The sequence below is a fragment of the Mastomys coucha genome, unplaced genomic scaffold, assembly GCF_008632895.1.
Source record: "Mastomys coucha isolate ucsf_1 unplaced genomic scaffold, UCSF_Mcou_1 pScaffold22, whole genome shotgun sequence".
Taxonomy (NCBI): domain Eukaryota; kingdom Metazoa; phylum Chordata; class Mammalia; order Rodentia; family Muridae; genus Mastomys; species Mastomys coucha.
Genome location: NW_022196905.1, coordinates 143469187 through 143492844, shown reverse-complemented (window position 1 = coordinate 143492844; position 23658 = coordinate 143469187). Strand labels below are relative to the sequence as shown.

The 23658-nt window shown below is 44.6% G+C and overlaps 1 protein-coding gene across 1 annotated transcript in view; it reads left to right on the top strand.

Moving 5' to 3' along the window:
• The window catches only part of Hmgb1 (high mobility group box 1), a 36123-nt gene that overhangs the window by 8198 nt on the left and 4267 nt on the right, over positions 1 to 23658 (top strand). Inside the window, exon 6 of the mRNA XM_031391205.1 lies at positions 21265 to 21393. Within this exon, the coding sequence (XP_031247065.1) occupies positions 21265 to 21393 (129 nt within the window). The remainder of the gene's footprint in view (positions 1 to 21264; positions 21394 to 23658) is intronic.

Below are 23658 nucleotides of genomic sequence, written 5' to 3'. Positions count from 1 at the left end.
TTAAAAAAAAAAAAAACAATTTTATTTGTATGAGTATTTTACGTGCACCTAGGTATGTGCCTTTTTAGACATGGGAATATGTTTACATGCTATTTGTAGGTTCCATTGTGTGCCTACCAGTCTGTCTTTTTGTTGTTGTTGTTTTTTGAGACAGGGTTTCTCTGCGTAGCCCTGGCTGTCCTGGAACTCACTGTGTAGACCAGGATGGCATGCTAGGATTAAAGTCGTGTGCCACCACTGCCAGGCCTCTCTGCGATCCTTATCCACTGTGCTGGACTGAACATTTAAACCAGGACCCTCAACGATCCCTTCCTTCCATTTGGTAGCTTTTATTGTGTATTTTGCCAAATCAACAAGAAGAACGACTAAAGCCAAAGTTGAGCCATATTTGATTAATTCCACTGAAACTCCCTTCAAAAATTCACCCAATGGAACTTTGTTTGGTTGGTTTTTCAAGACAGAGTTTCTCTATGTAGTCCTGGCTGTCCTGGAACTCAGTCTGTAAACCAGGCTGGCCTCGAACTCAGAAATCTGCCTGTCCCTGCCTCCCAAGTGCTGGGATTAAAGGTGTGAGCCTACACTGCCTGGCCCAACTGAACTTTTAAAAAAGCTATTCAGATAATTTTGGATACAAGCAAACATGAAGCTTCCACCTTCAAAGCCAAGCAGATAAAGCATGAAAAACGCAGGAAACCCACTGTTTGAAGTGGTTGTTTATCTTTATCCTTCATTATCTTACTGCCTTCCAGATGGAAGGTTTGTTTGTTTTATAATTTTTTATAACCTTCATAATATCTAAATTTTAGCAGGGCACTACATGCCTTTAATCCCGGCACTTGGGAGGCAGAGGCAGGCAGATTTCTGAGTTCGAGGCCAGCCTGGTTTACAGAGTGAGTTCCAGGACAGCCAAGGCTATACAGAGAAACCCTGTCTCCAAAAACAAACAAACGAAAAATCTTCGGAGGAACTGTAACTTCGGGCTTTCCCACCCGGTCCCTGAAATAATGATTTTCTTTTCTCTTCTTTTCTTTCTTTTCTTTGGTTTTTCGAGACAGGGTTTCTCTGTGTAGCTTTGGCTGTCCTGAAACTCAGTCTGTATACCAGGCTGGCCTCGAACTCAGAAATCCACCTGCCTCTGCCTCCCAAGTGCTGGGATTAAAGGCGTGGGCCACCACTGAGACTGAGACTCAATTATTTCATGAGTAAATACTTATGCAAGAAGCTTGAACTTATTTCCCTGACTAGTCATAACTTAATTCCCCATTTATTCTATTGTAAGTCCCGCCCTGTGGTTGGTTACCTCTCCTCAGTTTCATGTGGGCCTCTCCTTCAGGATTCAGGGTGAATCTCCTGCACCTGACTATTTTCCAGAATCCTATCTTTCTCTTGCAGATGTTGCACCTCCTAATCTTGCCTCCTCACATTGGTCACAGGCTTTTTATTGACAGGTGATGCCACCACACAGTATGTGAAGAATCTCTCTACAGGGAATTATTACCCTCTTCTGGCCTCTGCAGGTATTGCATCCACATGATGCACAAGCATACTTGCAAAGTCATACACACACAATACTTTTTGAAATGTCTAAATAAATAAGTAAAGCATGTGCTTTAAATAACAGTAAATAAAATTTTCATTGTTATTTTATGTGTATGGGTGTTTTGCCTACTTATATGTATGTGTACCATGTTCATGCCTGGCGGCAAGGGAGATCAGAAAATGGCATCATATTTCTTGGAATTCATACTACAGGCAGTTGTAAGCCTCCATGTGGGTTCTGGGAATTGAACTTGGATCCTCTGCAAGAGCAGCCAGTGCTCTTAACTGCTGAGCCATCTCTTTAGCCTCAGCAAGGAATATTTTTTTAAATAATCAACTGACCTGTGGGGGAGACAACACAAATACAAATTTTAATTTCTTTTTCTTCCTTCCTTCCTTTCTTTCTTCCTTTCTTTCTCTGTCTTTCTTTCTGTATCTATATGTCTTTCCTTCTAAATGTTTTTGCTATGTCTTCACTTTTATGACAGATGTAATTTTTCTTAACGTTAGAACCTAGAAGTAGTACTCAATCATTATTGATTAAAATGCTTAAAACTGGACCTCAAAGGTTAAGAACACTTGTTGCTCTTGTAGAGGATTGGATTCAGTTCCCAACATTCACATGGTGTCTCACAACCATCCGTAACTCCAGTTCCAGGGAACTCAATGCCCTTTTCTGACCTCTGTAAGTACCAGGCAAGTAAGTTTTGCACTATATAAGAAACTGGAGAGGTGGCTCAACAGTTAAGAACATTGGATGCTTTTCCAGAGGACCAGGGTTCTGTTCCCAGCACCCACATGGTGGCTCACAAACTGTGCAACTCTAGACCAAGGGATCCAACAACCTCTTCTGGCCTCAGAGACCAGGCACCCTTGTGGTGAGCACATACATGCAGGCAAACACCCATTCACATAAAATAAAATAAATCTTTAAACAAGACACTGTGTATGATGGCACAAGCCTTTAATTCCAGCAGCTCTTTTGGAACTCAAAGCCAGCCTGGTTTACATAGGCGTTCCAGACAAGCTACATTTGAAAAAAAAATAAGCAAAAAAATCCCACCTCCCTTAAAAATCATAAAAGTATTTCTATTGTGCCGTATGATTAAGTATCCCACTTTAAAAAGGGATATTAACAAACTAACTGTGGAAACTGAACTTTTTGTTTGTTTCTTCCTTTCTTTCTTTTTTTTTTATTTTTACCAGATAGGGTTTCTCTGTAGCTCTGGCTGTATTGTGTTAGCCATTGCTGTACTGGATGGAACTTATTTATTGACCAGGTTGGCCTCGAACTCACAGAGATCTACTTGCTCTGCCTTCCCAGTGCTGGGATTAAAGGCATGAACTACCATGCCCAGCGCAAAGAGAATGTAAACTTTTATTGGCTTCTATGCCTCCACAGTCAAAGTGTTTGTGGAAAGGATATTGAAAAAAAAAAAAAAAAGGAAAGAAAGAAAAAGGAAAGAAAAAAAGAAAAGAAAGGCTGAAGCAGCAGATCTCAGTCCTGCTCTGTCAGGATCATGGCTTCACCTTTGCTCTTTCTTCTTTTACTTCCTTTCATTTAACTCTGTAGATGGAGAACAAATCGTCAAATAAGCACGTGTGGTTGGCCAGGAGCATTTACTGTTGGATGCGTGCTGGGCCATATTCTCCATTCACATTTTGGCAAGTGAAGGGATGGGACTTTGACCAGAGAGAGCAGCCAGAATGGTCACCAGGGAGATAGGCCCTGCTCCAGGCTGATGTCCAAGTGCCTGTTCTGGCAGAATATTTTATTTTATCTTATTTTATTTTATTTTATTTTTTAAACACTTAGCATTTGCTGGGAGGGATCTGCGCAAACCACTGCAAACCATCTTCTTTGAGAGCCCCATTTGGCTGAAAGGAATCTGAATCTGGCTGGGTTGTTGTTGTTGTTGTTTGTTTGTTTTCGAGATTTTGCTTCCACGGGGTAGCTTTTTCTAATTTTCAGAAGGCCCAAGGAATTTCTAAAAGACTGATTCTTTCACGAGGGGGTCTGGGATGACGAGGGCTCCACAGAGCGCATTCCTTGCCTGCCTGTAGAGTTCCAGAAAAGCATTTAAGTGAGTGACAAGAACGGCCAGAAGGTGAAAAAATGGTTAAAGGAAAAAAATATGGTTAAAGAGTAAACTAAGCAGGATGTGCACTCAGGAAAGCTAGTCAAAGCCACAAAGTGACATAAGAAATGTTTTCTGTTTTGAAGCGCTCTCCCCTCCCCCCTCCCCATGCATCCATCCTTCCATCCCTCCTTTCTCCTCTCCACTCCTCTTCCCCCTTTCCTTCCTTCTTCTTCTTCCCCTCTCCCACCCCCATCTGACAGAGTCTCACATATGTAGCCCTAGAAGACAAGGTAGACCAGATTGACTGAGATCTGTCTGCCTCTGTGCCCCCCGCCCCTTCCCCCCAGCTACTGGGACTAAAGGTGAGCACCATCACGTTTAGCTTATTTTATAATTAAAAAAATAGTTTTATTCTTATGTGTACGAGTATTTTGCTGGCATGTAAGGGCACTGCACATGTGTGCATTGCACACAGAGGCCAAGAGAGGGCGTCAGATACCCTGGAACTGGAGTTATAGACTGTTGCAAGCTGCCTTGTGGGTACTGGGAACTGAACAGTGCTAGTTAATGGCTGAACCATTTCTCTAATCCCTATTTTAATTTTTTAAAAAGGGATTTTAAAAGGATAACCAGTGTGATGCCGCACCATTTGCTGTTTGCTACCATTTTTGTTGGGCATAAGTCTCTTCTCATCAACCTAAAATGTGATCTACATGGTTTATAATATCCACAGATGATAGATAAGACCAAAGCCACCACCCTGTTTTCCTAGGGAAGGATTTCAGTGCATGAAGGAACCCCTCAGGTAGCCAATGTGTGGCCCGAGTGCAAGTTCTATGGTAAACTGGCCTTCCCTCCATCCCTTCATCTCAGATAGGTCATGTGTTTTGTTGCTGATGGTGGTGGTTGGTTGTTTTTGTTTTTGTTTTGTTTGTTTTTATTTTTTTCTAGACAGGATTTCTCTGTCCTGGAACTCACTCTGTAGACCGTGCTGGCTGGAACTCACAGAGATCTGCCTGCCTCTGCCTCCCGAGTGCTGGGATTAAAGGTGTACACTCCTACCACTGCCCAACTGGTCCTGTGTGTTCTACCCGGGATGCAGAGGCCAAGACCAGGGTTAGGGGTCCTGTGTGCCACAGGGCACAGCAGGGTGGGATGCTGAGGTGGTGCACATGGCTGTTTCTTCTCTCTCTTCTCTCACAAATTCTTTCTCTTCTATTTTCCAAACTCTGGAGGATTATGGGTCAGTCTCTCTGTGCCTCATCTCCAGGCACACACTGCACTCAGGCAAAGTCTCTGGGCCCGGACTTCAACTTCCCACTTTCTATTAAACCAACATGAAGGGAGTTCGTAGCTGGGTAGGTTTTATCTATGTGACCCAAACTGGAGATTCTTGGGAGGAGGGAGGGCTCAATGGAGGGATTGCTTCCACCAGACTGGCCTGTAGGCAAGTCTGTGGGGGCATTTTCTGGCTTGATAACTGATTGTGGGAGGAGCCATGCCACTGTGGGTGGAGCCACCTCTGGGTTGTTAATCCTGGGTTACATAAGAGTAAGAAAGGTGACCCTGAGCTGGGAGCAAGCCAGCAAGCCTTGTTCCTCCATGGTTCTGCTCTACTTCCTGCCTCCAGGTTTGAACTTTTGCCCCAACTTTCCCCATGGAGGGGCTGTAACCTGGGTGCTGAAATCTACTCTTTCCTCCCCGTGTTGGTTTTGGGTAGTGTTGCACATGCCTTTAGTCCCAGCACTTGGGAGGCAGAGAGGAGCTGATCTCTGTGATTTTTGACATCAGCCTGGTCTACAAAGAGAGTTCCAGGATAGCCAGGTTTGTTACATAGAGAAACCTTGTCTCAAAAAACAAACAAGCAAATAAAAACAAAAGAAAAAACAACAAAACCCCCAATGAACAAATTGATTTTCTACTTAAAAGCAAACTATATATTCTAACAGTTCCCCTAATCCTAAATAGGGAGGATACACACCATTTCTATATGTTTGGCTTCTCATACTCTGTGATCAGATACAAAGAGGGATTTGATATGCTACCAAGAATTATTATGGATATGACATAAGTTTAGAGGGAACAGGACCATGGGAAGAAATGGACTGTTCTATCCACTGATATATAGTTGCAGTGTCTGCAGCTGTGGACATCAGTCCCAGAAATCATGGTCACTTTGGTCAGTCGTTTTCTTTTTTGGATGAACTTTTAAAAGCATAACATGTTGAATATTTAGAGAATTTTCCCCTTTTCTTGGTGGTGCAAGGAATCAAACCCAGGGCTGTGGGGCAAGTGGAACCTTGTCATCAGACACAAAATCTGGGAAGGCTGAATGGATTCAGAAACCCCAGTATTCTCATATCTGAGACTGGGTACTCATTTCATCTGCCGACCCGGTTCCTGTCCTGGAGCATGTGACCACGACACTCCACATGAAGATTGTGATCTCTAGTCACGTAGCACAGAGTTCTCCAAGTCAATGACGTATCTAGATGGGCCAGCCCAAAGGTTTAGCCAATAAGCTTCCCTTCCTGCAAAAGGTATTTAATCTCTGAGTGAGATCCACCTATTTTCCAAGATGAACAATGAATAAACAGCTTGGACAAGCAAGGATGGTCTCTCTCATCAAGAAACGCCATGGGGGGAAGCCTTCGTCATACAGAGCCATTGCTTAAGTCTCCTGCAGAAGGCCCCCCTCCATGCTTCCTGACACTTACTCCTAAGCTAAAGTCAAGATTCCCTTCCACTCTCTACTCCCAGGCTCATCATCACCAGCCTGAGGACCCTCTCTGTTCAGACTCCTTGCATTTCCCACTGGTGTCTGGGTGTCCGGGACTTTGGGACACCCTCTCCCACTCTCCTCCCCACCCCCAGCTCATCACAGGCCTGGACACCTGGAAGTTTGGGAACACCATTTTCCTTGGCTTCAGACTTCATTTCTCACCTGGGCTGGGGTCCCCATCTTAGCCTAAGTTCATAGCCTAATGCCTCCCATTTCATCTGCCTGAGCGGAGTTCACACATCCTAGTGGTGAGGCAGACCGTGGAACCATACAGGGCAACACCCAGGCTACTAGGCCAGCATCCTATAGCTCAGCTGTCCCAGAATGGGAGGCACTTACAGAGCTAATATCTTCCAGCCCAGTGTCATGGCACAAGCCTGCCATTCCAGCAACTGGGAGACTGAGCTAGGAGAACTGCCAATTGAGAGTGGGTGGGTGAGGGGAGATGATGGGAGAGGGAGGGGAAAGAGGAGAGGGAGGTAAGTGAAAGGGGAGGAAGGAAAGGGAAGAAAAGAAAAGAAAGGAGCAGGGGAAGGGGAAGGAGGAGGAGGAGGAGGAAGAGAAGGAAGAGAAGGAGGAGGAGGAGGAGAAGGAGGAGGAGGGGGAGGAGGAGGAGGAGGAGGAGAAGAAGAAGAAGAAGAAGAAGAAGAAGAAGAAGGAGAAGGAGAAGGAGAAGGAGAAGGAGAAGGAGAAGGAGAAGGAGAAGAAGAAGAAGGAAGAAGAAAGAAGAAAGAAGAAAAAGAAGAGGGCTGGAGAGATGGCTCAGCAGTTAAGAACACTGCTCTTCCGAAGGTCCTGAGTTCAAATCCCAGCAACCACATGGTGGCTCACAACCATCTGTAATGAGATCTGACGCCCTCTTCTGGCATGTCTGAAGACAGCTACAGTGTACTTACATATAATAATAAATAAATCTTTTTAAAAAGAAGAGGAAGAAGAAGGAGGAAGAGGAGGAAGAGGAGGAGGAGGAGGAGGAGAAGGAGGAAGAGAAGAAATACAGACAAAAATAAAGTTTTCCTAGGCTGCTGAGAAGCAAGTGGGTAATGTCATCTGCCACTAGGCCTGAGTTTAGTCCCAGGACCCATAAAGTGAAGGAAAGAATTGATTTCTGTAAGTTGTCCTCTAATCTCCAACTCACATGGCTTGACATGCACAACCAAACACACACATGCACACCCGAACACACACACATATGCACATCCAAACACTCACACACACAGGCACACACACACACACAGACACATATGCATACCCCAACTCAAGAGTGCTAAATAAGTAAATGTATTAAAACAAAATCAGCTTTTAGTTCCATGAACTCATCAGGCAGTTTCTTTAATGTCATCCATTTGTCTTTCTCAAAGCCTGTGTTTTACCGAAAACACCAATCAATGAGCCAGTCGGTGGGCCACATTCATCGCATCAAATGAGTTTCAAATTTCTTATTCTAACCAGGTTTTCAGTGAAGGCCTTCTAAATTATTATGTTTAAGGTTATACTAAATATAAAACTCTCTACCTACTCTATAATTTACCTTCTCTTCATGACATGAGAGCTCATTAAATGGTGACAAGTGACATACATCACTTGTCACTACCAGAAACTGTGAAGACCACTGGTATCCAATCCTACACTGCAGGTTGGGAAGATCATCCACAGAGGGAGGGAGCACAAACCCATAACCAGACCTACAACCTAAAACTATAACCTGGAACTCAGGAACTCAGGGGCAGGCAGATCTCTGAGAGTTCAAGGCCAGGCTGGGCTATACCATAAGAGCATGTCTCAAAAGCAACAACAACAATAACAATAATATAATGAGCTAGAAAGGACACAGTATTCTTTACTTTCTACTTATGGGTATGTATGGGCAGAGGAGGATGTCAGATCCTCAGAAGTTGGGGCTCCAGGGAGCTGTGAGCAGTTCTGGAAACTCAACTTGGGTCCCCAGAAAGAAAAACAAGTGTTCCTAACTGCTGTAGTACCCCAAGGATGCATTTCTTTTTTTTTCTTTTCAAGACTTATTTATTTTATGGGTATGAGTTTCTTACCTGTATATATGTATGTATGTATGTATGTATGTATGCAGGCGTGTGTGCATGTATGTGTAGCATGTATGTGCCCGGTACCCTCAGTGGCCAGAAGAGGGCGCCTGATCCCCTGAGACTGAAGTTATGGGAGGTTGTGAGCTACCAATTGGGAACTGGCAACTGAAGTTGGGGACACTGAGCCATCCCTGCAGAGCTGAAGATGCATTTCTACACTCACAAGTACAACCAGCTCCTTTCCATAGGTACATGAAACCGCCTTGTCCAAACAGAAGATTGAAAAATCCAAAGACCGGATGGATTGCTAGGCAGCCAGCTAGTCTCAGACCTACTCCATTCATTCCTTTAACAGATGGGCCGGACACTGAGTTTGGCCCTGGAGCAAAAGAGACCAACAGTCTCCTACCCCAAACGTCTATGACCTCCCTGATAATTTCACACACACAATTAAGGAGGAAACACATAGATAAAGAGAAATTTAGACGGTGCAAAAGATTCATTCTTTAAATAATAAAGCAAGCAGCTTGTAGGAGCATCCCTCAATCTGAACGGGCCTTTCTGAGGGGGATACCAGGGAGCTGGTTCATTTTCAAACTTTTCTAGCAGTCTGTGTACTGACTGTTTCAGTGGCTTGGACAAGAATTGCTCAGGACCCCTGGCCATCATCCCTTCAAGACTCTGCAGGTCCACGTCTAGTTACTTCTTTACCCAGCCCCTTCCTGGGTCAGCAAGTAATGGACTCTGAGCAGGACTCTTCCCTATTGTTTTCACGCTCTCCCAGGAGCAGGCTTCAGGAGCAGGCCTCAGGAGCCAGCTCAGGATGTTGCAAATAACAGCAACAGCTGCAGCTGGAGGTGGCTGCCCGGGCAGCGTGCCAGCTGCTGCCACTGTGAGAGCCAAGGCCTCTCTGGCCTCCCGCATGCCCCTGTGAGCAGCCCACAGCGATGGAGGCCAAAGAACTAGCGCAAAGGGTAGCTTTCATTTTCTCATTGTGCTCAGTGCTGACGGAGGGCAGGGACGAGAAGGGCGAGCCCGCCTCCCTCCCGGGTCAGGCAAGAGCCTTAACCTCTTTCTCGCTGACACTGGGGGAAGAGGTAATATGAGTGCCTGGGAAGCCTGCTAACAACCGGGAACTCAGCACAACCCGCGCCCGCCCGCGTTCCAGGCGTCCAGCCTTCCCCTGCTAGTTGGCTCCTTCCTTTTTCTGGATCATAGGCTCTAGCCCACCCCACACCCTCCAGTTCTGTCAGTGGAACCGAAGGCCTTGCATTCTACCACTGAGACAAGTCCTCAACTTTATCTACATTTCTCCCCACTTTCCTATGTCTTCTGCCAGTTATAAGAGTCCTGTTCTCCTAGGGCCAGTCTCCCTTAAGTCCTTTAGGGTGCTGATTTCAGGTCCTCCCCAAAGATACAAAAATCCACAGGTGTTCTAGTTCTTTCTATAAATGATGGATGTTTGCACAGAACACACACATGCACACACACACACACACACACACACACATCCTCCTGGATATTTTAAATCACCTCTAGGTGACCACAATGCAGTTGTTATGAACATAGCTGTTATATTGTGTTATTTAGTGATTAATGGAGAGAAAAGGTCTCTACATGTTCTGTATAGATAGATGTCTTTTCAAAAATGATATAAAATATTTTTGACCCATTAATAGAGAACCTGGTTATAGGAATATCTGACTGTAGTATTTATAAAACACAAAATGTAAGCCAGGAGTAGTAGGCACCTCTATAAACCCAGCACTTAGGAGTCTGAGATAGGAGGATTGCCAGGAGTTCAAGGCCAGCCTGGACTACATAGTAGGGTAGAAGCCAGCTTGAACTGCACAGCAAGCCCCTGACTCAGAAAGGAAAAACAAACAAACAAATAAAAAGTATAGAGCCAGGCATGGTGGCACTTATAACCTAGTACTTGGAAGCTGAGGCAGGAGGATTGTCACAAGTTCAAGACCAACCTGAGCTATAGAATGAGTTCCCAGTTACCCTGATTACAGAGGAAGAACTTGTCTCAAAATAAAAAGAGGGAGGGAGGAAGGAAGGAAATAGAAGAAATAAGGAAATGTTAGCATCAGGTAGGGTGGTACTCGTCTGTAGTTTCAGCAGGCAAGAGACAGAGGCAGAAAGTAGGATTACATGTTAGAAGACTGCCTGGAACACAGAGAATTCCAGGCCAGAGAGTGCTACACAAGTGGTAGTGGTGGTGATGATGGAAGAAGAGGGGGAGGAAGAGGGGGAAAGGAGAGGGAAAGAGGGGGAGGAGGGGAGAAGGGGAGGGAGAGGAAACAGCTGCAGACACTAAACCCAGCCCCCTGATGGAAATGGGGCCCAGGCTCCCACACAGTCCCAGGTATGCTCTACTGAGGTGGGAGAGTCGGCCTGAGGGAGTCTCATATTGTGAGTGTCCAGGGCTAAAGGCTTCAGCTCTGGGCAGCAGGTCAGAGGCAGGTGCTTGGCTCCTCTGGGAACACTCCTTCATCTTCTGGGTCCTACCTACAGTAGGGAGCACCTCTGGGAGCATGCTTTCACCTGGGCTTCCTGACTGTGTGTCCCTGGCCCAGCCTGGTAAGGAGCAAGATAGAATTAACCCCTCTTTTCCTCCTGGTTGGTGATTCTAGGGGCCGAGTGCCTGAGTGTCAAAGGCCTGCTGTCCTGAGGCTGCCATTAGTTATAAAACTCTGGGTGGTTAGCTCTAAGATGCTGGGCCATTGGCCTGGGAGTGTCTGTGGTCAGTTTAGCTTCTCTCTCTGCTTTATGAGAAGAAATAAGAAACAAGCAAGGACCGGCTGTTTAACCCTTGTCACAGGAGGCTACATCCCCCCAAACCCCATTTTTCATAATTTTGTTTTGTTGCCTTGCTTTGTTTTTTCAGACAGGATGTTTTAGTCAGGGTTTCTATTCCTGCAAAAAAACATCATGACCAAGAAGCAAGTTGGGGAGGAAAGGGTTTATTCAGCTTACACTTCCACAGTGCTGTTCATCACCAAAGGAAGTCAGGACTGGAACTCAAGCAGGTCAGGAAGCAGGAGCTGATGCAGAGGCCATCAGGGATGTTACTTACTGGCTTGATTTCTTATAGAACTCAAGACTTCCAGCCCAGGGATGGCACCACCCACAATGAGTCCTCCCACCCTTGATCACTAATTGAGAAAATGCCTTATAGCTGGATCTCATGGACGCATTTCCTCACCTGAAGCTCCTTTCTCTGTGATAACTCCAGCCTGTGACAAGTTGACATACAAAACCAGCCAGTACACAAGGTTTCTCTGTAGCCCTGACTGTCCTGGAACTTGCTCTGTAAATCAGGCTAGCCTCGGATTCATAGAGACCTGCCTTTGCCCCCAGAGTCCTGGGGTTAAATGCGCCGCCACCACTAGCCAAAAACACAGCCTTTATTTTTTATTTGTTTTAAAATAGACTCTATATGTATATAGATCGATGAATCAATACTTTAGATTATATTTTGAAATAAAGTTTGTAGAGGGTAGGAAGCACAATAGTAATCCCACTCTTTCTAATTAAATTTTATTTGGATTGGTTCCAATTAAATCCAACACATTTTTAGATTTATGTATTTCATTTTATGGGTGATGAGTGTTTTGTCTGCATGTCTGTGTGTACCGGCCTGGTAAGCACGCCCGAGGCTCTGGGAGACTAGAAAAGGCCACTGGATACCCTGGAACTGGAGTGACAGGTGGTTGTAGGGGCTTGGGATGGGAGCTGGATCCTCTTCGAGAGGAGCAAATGTGAGCTGTCTCTTTGTATCCCTCGGTTAAATTTTAAATGCTTCAGCAAATAGATGTTTCTTCCATGTTCAAGCTTTGCCTCTAAGTTCCCAGCATACAAGTGCTGTAAGTCACTAGGAAGCGAGAGAGAGAGAGAGAGAGAGAGAGAGAGAGAGAGAGAAAGAGAGAGAGAGAGAGACAGAAAGAGAGATAGAGAGACAGAGAGACAGAGACAGAGAGAGAAAGACAGAGAGAGAGAGAGGCAGAGAGACAGAGAGAGTGTGTGTTTAATGTTGAATATTAACTCCTCTGCCTTGCGAAGTGAGGCCTACCTCTCTTTCTCTTCCATGGGCTTCAGAAATTGTTTTTCCATGTGTTCTGAGAGGCCCTAACTTCCAGAACAGTAAAAAGGGAAGTAAGCCAGTGCCCCTAACAGATAAGATAATGAAGTCCAAAGACCTAAAGAAGCTGGAGTCAGAGCCACTGTTTATTACAAAGATCGAGCTGCAGGCTTTAGAGTGCCAACCTCCTGTCTAACTTTGCCTTGGCCACTTGCTATTGGGTGTTCTTAGACCAGTCCACAACTGTTTGTGCCTCAACCTCCCCATTTGTAAAATGGACATAGCAGTCATAGCAATTTCCTAAGGTTTTGATGGTATGTCTGAGGGTTGAATCAAATAACTCACAGTGGTCCTTAACACATCCCTGGATCAATGAAAACCTGCTTCCTTAATAACAACAGCAGATTATATAAGAATAATTATTAGTTAATAATAATTAGCTTACATACATTACTATTATGTTTGGGGGGTTAATTTTGTTTTGTTTTGCTTTTTGTAGTGGGGTCTAACTATGTAGCCCTGGCTGTCCTGAACTTTTTCTGTAGACCAGACTGGCCTTGAATTTGAGAGATCCATTTGCGTCTGCCTCCTGGGTGCTGGGATTAAAGGCAATTTTATCGTTATAAAGACCTTAGTGCAAAACTACCATAGTGTCTTCCCCCCACCCTCTCTCTCTCTCTCTCTCTCTTCTCCTCTTTCTCTTCCTCCTCCTTCTTCCTCTTCTTCTTTTGAAAGGATACCTGCCTCGGCTTCTGAGTGCTGGGATTAAAGATGTACACCACTACATCAGGCTTATTATTTTTCAAATATTTCTTTTACGCCGTGTGGTGGTGGTGCACGCCTTTATTCCCAGCACTTGGGAGGCAGAGGCAGGTGGATTTCTGAGTTTGAGGCCAGCCTGGGCTACAGAGTGAGTTCCAGGACAGCCAGGGCTATACATAGAAACCCTGTTTCGAAAAACCAAAAAAAAAAAAAAAAAAAAAAATCTTTTACATATATGTGCCTGCACCTGAGTGTATCTGGCTGCATAAACTACCTAAGGAGTTCAGAAGAGGGCGCTAGATCACATGGAACTAGAGTTTAAAGTAGTTGCAAGCTTTCATGTTGGTGCTGGAACCACACTGGGATCCTCTGTAAGAGCAGTAACGTTTTTGTTTTTGTTTTGCCCAATCCTATAGAGGTATTTTCCAATTGAGGTTCCCTCCTTTTTTGTTTGTTTGTTTGTTTGTTTGTTTTGTTTTGTTTTTTCAAGATAGGGTTTCTCTGTGCAGCCCTGGCTGTCCTGGAATTCACCCTGTAGACCAGTCTGGCCTCGAACTCAGAAATCTGCCTGCCTCTGCCTCCCAAGTGCTGGGATTAAAGGTGTGTGCCACCACCACCCTGAGGTTTCCCCTCTTCACATGACTTTAGCTTGTATCAAATTGACATAAAACTAGCCAGCACAATAGTCCAGGCAGGTCTTGAACTCATAAAGATCTTCCTGCCTCTGAATGCTGGGATTAAAGGTATGTGCCACCATGCCTGGCCCATGGGAATGTGTCTGAGGTTCTCAGGCTTGTCTGAGTATTGGAATCTCTGGGTGAGACGGAACCTGTGGGAGTCTGATTTCATTGGAGGAGAAGCCAGGGCCTCAGAAGTGTGGTCTGATAAACAGGCTTTCTGACTCACAAGGGCTGTATACTGATGGACCCTTCCTAAATTGAAAATATCATAAGCCAAGTGGACCCAGTACCCCAACCTACCAAACTGCAATGCTGTGGCACGGTACCCTGCACCGTGTCAGCTGTCTCTCCTCAGAATGAAGGTCTGACTGGGAGATGGGCTGGATGTCATTCCCCAGCACCATGAGGATCCAACGATCAGTAGATCAGGAAGGCATATAAAGTGAAACCTCCATCTTCCTAGAGTCACCTGGTCATGATGTAGAAAAGCCCATGTTGATGACTGTTTGTACCAAAGACAACCCCTCTCTTGCCCTGACAAAGCCCAGTTCTAAGGCTGTACAAATAGCCATTTGTTTAAGATTTGGGTTAATAGGGCAGAGTTCAGGTCAAATGATATGTAGTCTGAGATAATAGCTGTTATTAACACTTGAATAAGCCAGTTTAGCTTTCACTGAGTGGTAGGAGACAGTGTTCCCTGTGTAGCCCTGGCTGTCCTGGAACTTGCTTTGTAGACCAGGCTGGCCTCACAGAGATCTGTCTGCCTCTGTCTCCCAAGTGCTGGGATTACACCACCACACAGCTCAAGATTTTTAAATTTTTAAATTTTTCATGTGTGAGTGTTTGCCTTCACATATGCATGTGTATTACATGCATGCAGTACCCTCAGAGGCCAGATCCCATTCTCTGGAACTGGTGCTACATATGCCCCGCTGTGGGTGCTGAGAACCAAAACCAGGATCTCCAGATCAGCCAGTGCTCTTAAGCTCTGAGCAATCTCTCCAGCTCCCTTGGTAAGTCTGACTGATTCAACAAGCCGTTTGAGTCCTTAAAATTATGTAGTTACAGCCCCGGGTCAGCTGGGTTTCTGAGGAACCATGTATAATTTTGTCAGTATTTAGACTCTGACATAATACATCACCCCAGGAATACACATTACTTAATCTCATCCCAAGCAGTTATTAAGAAACTAGTTATTAAATTTAAATGCTGATCATTTTACATAGGTTTGATTAATTCATCCTATAAAAATTTGATTCCTCAGATTCATGCAGCTACAGCCTAAAGGAAGTCAGAACGGGTTGGGGAGTCGCTTCCATTTTAAACATAATTTACAGTCTGAATGTCTACGATGGAACGTAGTCCTTCATTCAACCCTGCACATCCGCTGACAAACTGGTTATTAAATCAAAACGCTGTTGTTAGAAAGAGACGGATGCTGCCTCATGCCTTAGATCTTACATCCTGGGGACCGAAACAGTGTGGATCGCTGTGTATACTAACCCCTGTAAAACATTGAATGTTGTGTCCACTTGGCATCTTGTGTCATACTAAGATGACCTGCCTGTGAGGTGACACACACAGGCTCTAGTCACTTCCTGTCCATAGCGTCCATAGAAATGCTATGTTAGAAAAGGTTCCTAGGGTCCCTTTTATCCCAGCACTGGGGAGGCAAAAGCAAGAGGGTCTCTTTGAGTTCAAGGCTATTCAGGGCTCTATAGTTGGATCCTACATGAAGAAAAGGAAGGAAGGAAGGAAGCAAGGAAGGAAGGGAGGAAGAGAAAAGTCCCTGGTACTCCACCCCCATAAAAGTCCTGTATTTGGCCATGGGTTTGGGATTCATTCAAAAGCCATTTCCACTATCCTGATGTATCCACAATTGGACTGACAGAATTAGACAATCACTGCCTCTAGTCACTAAGACCTGCAGTAGTTTGCAAGTTAAAGAACCAGGGAATCATATGTGTATGGGCCATTTTGCTCTCTGTAGTATAAGGGTCTATATTAGTCTGTGTTCTTTATATATATATATATATATATATATATATATATATATATATATATATATATAAATTTATGGGCTGGTGAGATGGCTCAGCGGGTAAGAGCACCGACTGCTCTTCCAAAGGTCATGAGTTCAAATCCCAGCAACCACATGGTGGCTCACAACCACCCATAATAAAATCTGATGCCCTCTTCTGGTGTATCTGAAGACAGCTACAGTGTACTCATTTATAGTAATAATAATAAACAAATCTTTAAAAATAAATAAATAAATAAATAAATAAATAAATTTGTTTTATGACACTGTCGCTGTCTTCAGACACACCAGAAGAGGGCATCAAATTCCATTACAGATGGTTGTGAGCCACCATGTAGTTGCTGGGAATTTAACTTAGGACCTCAGGAAGAGCAGCCAGTGCTCTTAACCACTGAGCCATCTCTCCAGCCCTAGTCAGTATTCTTTAGAAGAACAGAACTTACAGAACAAGTCTATATATCTATGCCTATATCTATATACTTATATCCATATGTCTATACTTAATCTATCTATCTATATTATACCCATATCTCTATCTCTATGTCTATCTCTATAGGGATTTATTAGAATGGCTTATAGACTGAGGTCCAGCTAATCCAACAAATGTCTAGTCTACTGATCGAAGGTTCAAGAATCCAGTAGTTGTTCAGTTCATGAGGCTGGATGTCTCATCTGGTCATCAGTATATGCCAGAATCCTGAAGAAGCAGGTTCTAATGCCAGTGAAGGAAAGGAGTTGCCAGGGAGAGCAATCAGGCAAAGAGAGCAGCTTCCTTCCTCCATGTCTTTTACATGGGCTGCCAGCAGAATGCGTGGCCCCAATTGAAGGTGGATTTTTCTACCTCAAAAGATCCAGATTAAAAGTGGGTCTTCTCAGTCCACTTATTTAATTTAGAAAAAAATCCCCTACAGGTACATACAGCCAATTGGATTTTAGTGATTTCAATATGCAGTCAAGTTGACAACCAAGGATGGCTGTCACAGGTTCTATATTTACAAACAAACAAAAAAGACATGAGATCTGTGAAAGAACAAAGCATCCAGAAGTTGGGGCAAGAAGATTGTGGATCTGAGACTAGTCTGAGTTGCAAAGAGATCCAGACCAGCCTCGGTACATATAGAGAGATCTTGTAAAGAAAAGGAAGAGAGCAGAAGAAATGGAAGAAAGAAGGGAAGAAGGGGAAAAATAAGGAGGGAAGGGTGGAAGGAAAAAATGTTGCTAAATTTCCTCCCACGGGGAGATGTAAACAATGCCTCCTCACTACCCATAAGTCCCAACCAGGGTATGAGTCCATGGTGTGTTTGTGTGTGTGTGTGTGTGTGTGGCACAAATTTTGAGTAAAAAGAAGATTAACTCATGGTGTTTCAAAAGTCTACACAGCAGAGTCCATGTCAGCCAAGGCCACATAGTGAGACCCTGTCTAAAAGAAAAGGAAAGGAAAAAACCCTTAAAACAAAAAATATTATTGTCGGGTGTGGTGGCACATATCCTAGCACTGGGAGGCAGAGGCAGGCAGATCTCTTCTCCCAGAAGAGCCAGAGCCACATAAGAAGACCCTGTCCCCCAACAACAAAACCCATTCTCTATCTGAACTGTTCTTTACTATAACTCCCATCAGAGACTGGCAAGACAACAGGGACCAAACTTCCAACTGCAAATCCAATTTTGGTAACTAAATTGTTTTGGAACAGAACAATCCCATATATTTTGAATTCTCAGAGGCAGAGCCAAGGAGCTGTGAGAGAGACCCTGTAGCCGTAAGGCATCTCTCTTTAATGTTGATGCTGGTGTCTGAAGACACTCGTGTTTGATTTGGTTGAAGGCTATCAAAGAGAATGCTGTTTGTGGCGCCCAAGGTAAACAGTTTCTCTGTTTTCCATGCTGGCAGGAGAGTGAAATAGTGCATTTTATATTTGGACAGTTAGGGGAATATGCAGCTGTGTAGGATCACAATATAAAACACATTCTTTTTCCTTCCTTCCTTCTTTCTTCCTTTCTTTTTAAAGATGTATTTATTTTATTTATATATACACTGTAGCTGTCTTCAGACACACCAGAAGAGGGCATCAGATCTCATTACAGATGGTTGTGAGCCACCATGTGGTTGCTGGGAATTGAACTCAGGACCTTTGGAAGGGCAGTCAGTGCTCTTAACCGCTGAGGCACCTCTCTAACCCTAAAACACATTTCTTATGCTGCTAAATGTTTCACTGTTCTGGGAATTGTGGGTGAGCAAAAAAAACGATGGAAATGAGCTATCACCAGAAACTTCTCTGCTGGTATGGGTGTTGGACTGATTCTCACCAAGAGAGCTGCATCTACCTGGTCCAAGTTATCTGTAGAGCACGTGCTTCTGATAGCATCGGAACGTGTCGACTGAGCTGTCACTGACAGAAAAGTTCCCCTTGAGTTTAGAGAGGCTTCCTTTTCTTTTCCTGGTTGCACTACAGAAGGTGTGTTAGGGTTCTCTAGAGGAACAAAGCCACCAGGATGAATATGTATTAAAAAGGGACTCACTAGGTTGGCTGAAGTAGCTGTCTCAGGCTGGAGAGGCTGGGAGCCCAATAGCTGTTCAGCTCGCTAGGCTGGAGGGCCCAGCAGTTCTGGGAGGAGCCCTGTCTTTGGTCCACAGTAGACGGTTGAAGATGCTGGGCCCTGAGGACAGCAGGAGTGGCAAGATGCTAACAGGGTATGGATGGACTTAGCGACATAACAAGAAGGCACGGCGGGCAAAATCAGGTTTTCTTTCTCAGACTTACTTTTATCAGGATTGCCCACTGAAGGTGACCCCCCCCCCCCATATTTAGGGAAGGTATTCCAACTTTACTGGCTAAGAAAATCCTTCATAAACCTGCCCAAGGGCTTGCCAGTTGGTTCCAGATGCAGTCAAGTTGACAACCACCATTAGGCATGGCAGGTAGAACTGGGTCTCACTGGACACAAAGCCAAAGGTGTTCCTCTTTGTTCAAAAGAGAGAGAGAGTGGCAGAAGCCCCACTCAGATACAAATGTGATCAAATGGATCTCCAGGATGACCTTCCTCAAGCTCAACTGGGACTCCTGACAGCTTGCTTATTCTACAACTCTAGCAACAGCTAGGCCTGCAAGCCAAGTCAGGTAAGCATTATTTTCCTGTTTCTTTTGAGGAATCAGTTGGTGATATTAAACCTGGAAATAGAAGAAATAAGTGGAAATAAGTCACACACATGCACACACACACACACACACACACACACACACACACACCATGTGGGGTGGTGCATCCCTCTACTCCCAATAGAGTTCTAGGACAACCAGGGCTATTTGAGAGATGCCTTCAAAAGAAAGGAAGGAAGGAAGGAAGGAAGGAAGGAAGGAAGGAAGGAAGGAAGGAAGAAAGAAAGAAAGAAAGACAGAAAGAAAGAAAGAAAGAAAGGAAGGAGGAAAGAAAGAACCAAATAATAAAGTCACCTCACTAAGCTGGTGGATGGCTCAGCAGTTAGAGCAGTTGCTGTTCTTGCCGAGGACCGAGGTTTGGTTCCCAGGACTCGTAAGACTGCTCAAAGCTATTTTTGGTTCTAGTTATGGAGGATCTAATGTCTTCTTCTGACATCTATGGTTTCACATACCTACCTAAGCTCAGGCACTCCCAGGTGCATATAAAAGTGAAAATATGTTTTAATAAATAAAGTCATCCAATGTATGGTAAGTCTTTAACCAGGTTTTGTCCATGGCATGTGCTGAATGGCTATAATTAATTATTGTAATTTGATTACTTGGAAACACTTGTCTTTAATGACAAGTGTCTCCTATTTATTAGCATGCACACATATTAGCATGTGTAAACAGAGACAGGTTTAACTTTCCTAGTTGCTCCAAACAATCTTTGTTTGTGAATATAGTCACTGCAGTTTGCTGTTTACTGGGTCACCTGCTCAGACAGTTGGGAGGAACACTAGTTGAGGTTTGAAGAGCCTCATTTAATCCAGCTAATTATTAAGCTCCAAGACTCCCCACTGGAATTCTACTCGCAGTAGTGAAGCAACTGTGGCCATGCCTGGCATATTTCATCCATCAACGAAATGGCCAAATGCGCACTAGAGAGCCACCAGTGTCATGGGATGACAGAGTAGAATGGGAAGGAACCATAGGCTCCACCCAGCCCTTACCCTCATTAGACTGAGGAAGCTGGAGTTTGAAGAGGTCAGGTGTGCAGGAACATTAGGTGGGGCATTCCAAAATGTGCATTTGCCTTCTTTCCTGGGCTCTGCCTGTGTCATTATCTGCAGGGAACCTCCCCACTCTATGAACCCCACATCTACCTGAGATTTGTGCATTCTGTGCCTTGCGAGGCCCTTGAACACAACCTGTGTGCCTGATGCCCATGGAGGTTAGAAGAGGGTGCTGGCCTCCCCGGCACTGGACAGTATGAGCTGCCGTGTGGGTGCTGCGAACTGAACCTACGTCCTCTGCAAGATCAGCAGTGCTTCCAACTGCTGAGCCATCTCGCTAGTCCTGCTGATTTCTTTTTAACTAAGTTCCTTGCCCGGCATTGGACTCTCAGCTGGACTTGTGATTAAACTTGCCCAGTAAGTGGTAGGAAGTACAGACGGAACATACAACTTGAAAGATGAGTCCTCTTGCAGCTGCCTATGGAGACACCCCACCTCCACCTCACATGTGGTCCAGCAGAGGAAGGCACGTGCGTGTGCGTGTGCGTGTGTGTGTATGTACTCAGTACCCTTGAGGTACACAAGGACATAAAGTTTTCCTAGTTCATCCATTTCGAAGTTGACAAAAGGCACAGTCAAGGAGCCTTCTAGAAGCCCGTGATTATCTCTGTGGTTGAGGCTCCCCACAGTGCCTCTGTCTTCAGAGAGAAGAGCCTGCATCAGTTCACGTGATTCTGCCGTTCAAACACGGAAGTCTCTCTATGAGGTACTGACAGTAAGGTAGCTTCGTGTCCACCGTGTTTTCTTTTCTGGAGATGGCAGAACAGAACAGGACTCACCCTGCAGATCTAAAAAGGATGTGAGAGTCCTTCCTTAAGATCGTACGTGGAGTTGCCCTGTCTTTGGCTTCACGTACAGAGACAGATATTTTTGTCTCTGAGCAGATCAGGCTGTGTGCCTTGTCTCTGACAAAGCTACTGCATTTCACAAGAGTCTCTTTCTTTCTCTCTCTCTCTTTTGAAAACCTATTTTTTTTCCATGAGGCATTTAAAAAATTTGTGCTGTAACTTTGCAACATCACTTTTTCCTGGTTCCCCAAGGCACCATTACGAGCTTGGGAGAGGAAAAATACCATCTACAAGCCCAAGTGAAGGAAAGCCAAGCACCCGGACCAGAGCCCGACAGTGACTCTGATTACCGGCCAGGGCCGTTTCTTAGTCTGCTGGAAGGTTAGTTGTTTAAACAGCCGGACACATTTGTTCTTTTTAGAAGTCTCTTAAGCTGTTTCTAATGGCAGAGCACTCGCTTAGCATTCATGGGTCCTCCATTCAATCCTCAGGACTGAAAAAATAAATAAAGAAGGCCAGTCAGGCTAGAAGTCCAGCTCTGATGACACAGGGCTTGTCTAGCATGCTCGCAGCCCCGATGTTATTCTTAGTGTCATGCAACGGGAGTGGTGGCTCAAGCCTGTCATCCCGGCACTGGGGAGATAGATGCAGGAGGAAGTTGGAGTTTGAAGGAGCCAGACAGCATCTTGGGCTATAAAGTGAATTCAGTGCCAACCTGGGATACATGAGACTCTTGTCAATCGATCAATCAATCATCATTCAATCAGTGGTCAACATAGGATAAAAGAGGGATATCACCTAATTTTCACTCACTATCCTGAATCAATAAAATGAAGATATATCTAAGAATTCAGACATGGTATCATCAATGTGTCACCTCAGGACTTAGGAGAGACATATGGTTAAGTAGGAGGTGAGAGAGAGATGAGTGTCTTAGGGTTTTATTGCTGTGAACAGACACCCCGACCAAGGCAACTCTTATATAAGGACAACATTTAATTGGTGCTGGCTTACAGGTTCAGAGGTTCAGTCCATTATCATCAAGGTGGGAGCATGGCAGCATCCAGACAGACATGGTGCAGGAGGAGCTGAGAATTCTACATCTTCATCTGAAGGCTGATAGTGGAAGACTGACTTCCAGGCAGCTAGGATGAGGGTCTTAAGCCCACACCCACAGTGATGCATCTACTCCAACAAAGCTACACCTCCAAATAGTGCCACTCCCTGAGCCAAGCATATTCAAACCACTACAATGAGGTTATCAAATTCAAGGTCAACTTGGGATAGATCAGTAAGTTATAAGCCAGCCTGTGCTACACGATCAGCTCCCGTCTCAATAACCAATCAATCAACACTAAACAAAGTATCTATGAATATGTTTAGGACTTTTTTCTATACAATAAATCTAGAGAAGACCATTATCAAGCAAAAGACTGCTTGGAAGCTGTCCCAAGCTTCTGAAGTTACTTTCATGAAACTGGTCTGTGTCTGACTGTGTCCAATATGGTCATGACAACCATATTTTTCCTGCCTCAACAGTGTCCCCAGGAGAACAGTGTCTGAGAATAAGTAGTAACACTAACGCCGGTCCACTTGATATTTTTCACACTTCATATCAAACATGACTTTCCAAATCTTATTTGCAGTTTCAATTTGGACGTTCACTGCAGAAACGTATGAAAGGACCCTCTTCCATCCACCAGCAGCAAAGGCTACCACATGTGGCCAGTTGGTACTGTCCATTCATCAGTTCATACACAGTTGATATTCTGCTGCATGAAAACTCACAGGTTTTGAGTCCATGAAACTATCTTAGAATATGGCTAGAGTCTCAGACTCTTTTGCAGGCATTTGGGGATTAACCATCCCATGATGAACGATCTTGGATCCTTTATCTTTTCCCATCTTCTTATATTTGTGTATGTGTGTGTGTCTCTCTCTCTCTCTCTGTGTGTCTGTGTGTGTGTGTCTTGCAGGTCAGAAAATTTTTCAGGGGTTAGTTCTCTCCTTCCTTCTACCATGTATGTTCTGGAGTTTGAACTCAAACCATCAGGACTGGCCTCAAACGCTTTTCCCTCAGCCAGTGTCTTGTAAGCTATACATTATTAGCATACACAATCATGCTCCGGTTTCTCCAGCAGATTCAGCTCAGAGACACAGAACATTTGATGACCTGACAATTAAACAGTGAGACAGGTAATACAGGAATGAAATAGAACATGTCTCCCAAGATGTGACTGACAGAATTCTTGGCAACTTGGTGATTTATGATTACTCTCTGTGAGAGCTAATGAGCTACAAGAGCCCCTCCCATGGAGCACAGAAAGTGAACCTGAGGAGAGCTGGGGTGTAGCTGGGGTGTTGAGTTGTGATGTGTCAGGCGCTGGATTCTACAATCCCTACCACCACACTAATCAAAAGAGTAGAAGAAGGAAAGAGGCGGAAGTTGCTGCTGAGTCAGGGTCTCACTGTGTAGACCTGACACTATGTAGACCAGGCTAGCCTCAAATTCATGGAGATCTGCCTGCCTCTGCCTCCTAAGTGCTGGGATTAAAGGCATCTCTGGGCCAAGCTTTTACTTTTTTCCTTCATTTTAGTTTTTAAGGAGTTGTTGGGTTCCTCTCTCTCTCTCTCTCTCTCTCTCTC